At 42.7% G+C, this 1,939-nt stretch overlaps 1 protein-coding gene across 1 annotated transcript; it reads right to left on the bottom strand.

Annotated features, from left to right (window-relative positions):
* Positions 1 to 206: 206 nt before the first annotated feature.
* Positions 207 to 1,308, bottom strand: LOC107301887 (arrestin domain-containing protein 4-like; the record flags this gene model as incomplete). Its single annotated transcript, XM_015831051.1, has 3 exons — positions 207 to 263; positions 356 to 510; positions 1,146 to 1,308. Coding segments are annotated over 3 exons (375 nt in total), but the record flags the coding sequence as incomplete, so codon positions are not given.
* Between the last annotated feature and the right edge of the window lie 631 nt (positions 1,309 to 1,939).

Here is a 1,939-nt window from a genome sequence, read left to right as displayed (position 1 = left end):
AGAAGAAGAAGAAGAAGAAGAAGAAGAAGAAGAAGAAGAAGAAGAAGAAGAAGAAGAAGAAGAAGAAGAAGAAGAAGAAGAAGAAGAAGAAGAAGTAGAAGAAGAAGAAGAAGAAGAAGAAAGCTTTGCTTCAAGCAGAGGCGGGAGGAAAAAAACCCAAAGGAAGGTGTTTTCTCTCGTCAAGATGAGGCTTTTTGGAGTCACCCTTAATCCACGAGTGAAACGGGCTGATTGTCTTGCACTCCAGCAGGGTAGGGGTCAATCTGCACAGAAAAATAAAAGTATTTACCGCTTGGGATTCATGAATTCACATAAAGCTGTTGAGAAGCTTTTAAGATTGCAGACGAGGGAGTACCTCTGAATAAACAGGAGGTGGCTGAAATCGGAATTCCTGTAGGTAGGCGAGCACAGGACCACGCAGCTGTTCGTCGCAATCGGCTGACGTCGGATAAACAGTGACGTGTCTTGCGTATTCCTCCTCTGATACTATATCAGCATAATTGGGTGGTGCTGGAAACAGACACACGTGCAGTGGACATGTAACTCTTTATCTCAATCAAAGTAAACTCATGCTACAGTGATTTTCTTCGGCACTTCAATCCGTTCCTAAGCTGTAACTATGGCGACTGACCATCCAAAATACAGCCCTGATCATTTTAGTGTAAACCTTCTAGCACCAATTATGTTACCTAGTTGGGTCATGAAACATCTGCCAGAAAATCACCAAGCTCAGAGAACACCAAGGATTCCACGGTTCAACCCTAAAATGCAAATACTCTCTTACACTGCTAATGATTGAACATTTTAAAAAAAGTGATTTCAAATGTACATATTTTAAGTAAACTAATTGATTTGATCCAACCTATCATAAAATATCCCATCCGGTCTTAAAGGCATGCCAAGAAAACTCGGCATTATTTTTCAACATTAAGATTTCAGTGGAAAAACAGCAACTCATCTAGGCTTCCAAAAATGCTTTTATAGATAAATCGATTGTTTATCACTTCCACTCGCTCCAATCCAGGTCAAATGCTTTCTTCACTATACTAGCTTTCCTTCTGAAACTTTTCCAAGATTTGTTTTTCCCTGGGAACTAAAAAAATTCGGTCCCAAACAATGAGAAAAATATAGTCCAGGGGGTGCACCTTCTGGATGATCTGGCAGGGTCTGAGCCAACCACCTCATATCCATAGCCAACTGGCTGACAAGGCTGGAGTTCCTGCTGGAAAAAGCAGTCCATGGAATTGTGCCAATGACGAAAGGCAGTTCAACCATCAGCTTTTTGGCACCGGGAATATGAACATATACCTGTGACAAGAGAGAAGACAATTTAAACAATTTGCAGGGTGGGGGACCAAGTTTGTGATTTTTCCAAGCTGCAAAGTCATTCCCACAAACACAGTGATTTTGGATAAAGCCTAAGGTTACTATCAAGTTCAGGAAATCAGGAGTCCAGGCAGTTCAGAGGAACAGATGAATATATGGCTAAAGCTCTCTACAAAAATCTGAACTACTAATGGTCAAGGCATAAGAGTTAGTGGAATTCAAGGAGGGCTGGCTTTGGATCTCCCGAGGGCACGAAGGGACTCAAGACTGAACTCAACCCAACTCTTGGGCTCAGCCTGGTCATCTCTTTCAGCTACAGCGTAGTCCAACACCAGAAGGCAGGACAAGAAGCAACGAGTGGAAGCTCATTAAAAAGAGATCCAACCTAGATCTAAGGAGAACAATTACTGCAATCAGTTGTGGCTGCTCCATCATTGGAGGGTTTCAATGATTAGACCACCATTGGTCTGGAATGGTACAGGGTTGGACTAGAAGACCTCCAAGGCCCTTTCCAACCCAATGGAGATCACTCTGTGATCTTCTGATGGTCTCCTACTGAAGTCCAACTAGCACCTTTCTTCTTAGTATCTAAGTCTAGGCCAGGGGTAGGCAA

Source organism: Protobothrops mucrosquamatus, unplaced genomic scaffold (assembly GCF_001527695.2).
Source record: "Protobothrops mucrosquamatus isolate PMUCROS unplaced genomic scaffold, P.Mucros_1.0 scaffold18826, whole genome shotgun sequence".
Classification (NCBI taxonomy): Eukaryota; Metazoa; Chordata; class Lepidosauria; order Squamata; family Viperidae; genus Protobothrops; species Protobothrops mucrosquamatus.
The sequence above is the reverse complement of the archived record's forward strand: the minus strand, read 5'-3'. Positions and strand labels throughout refer to the sequence as shown.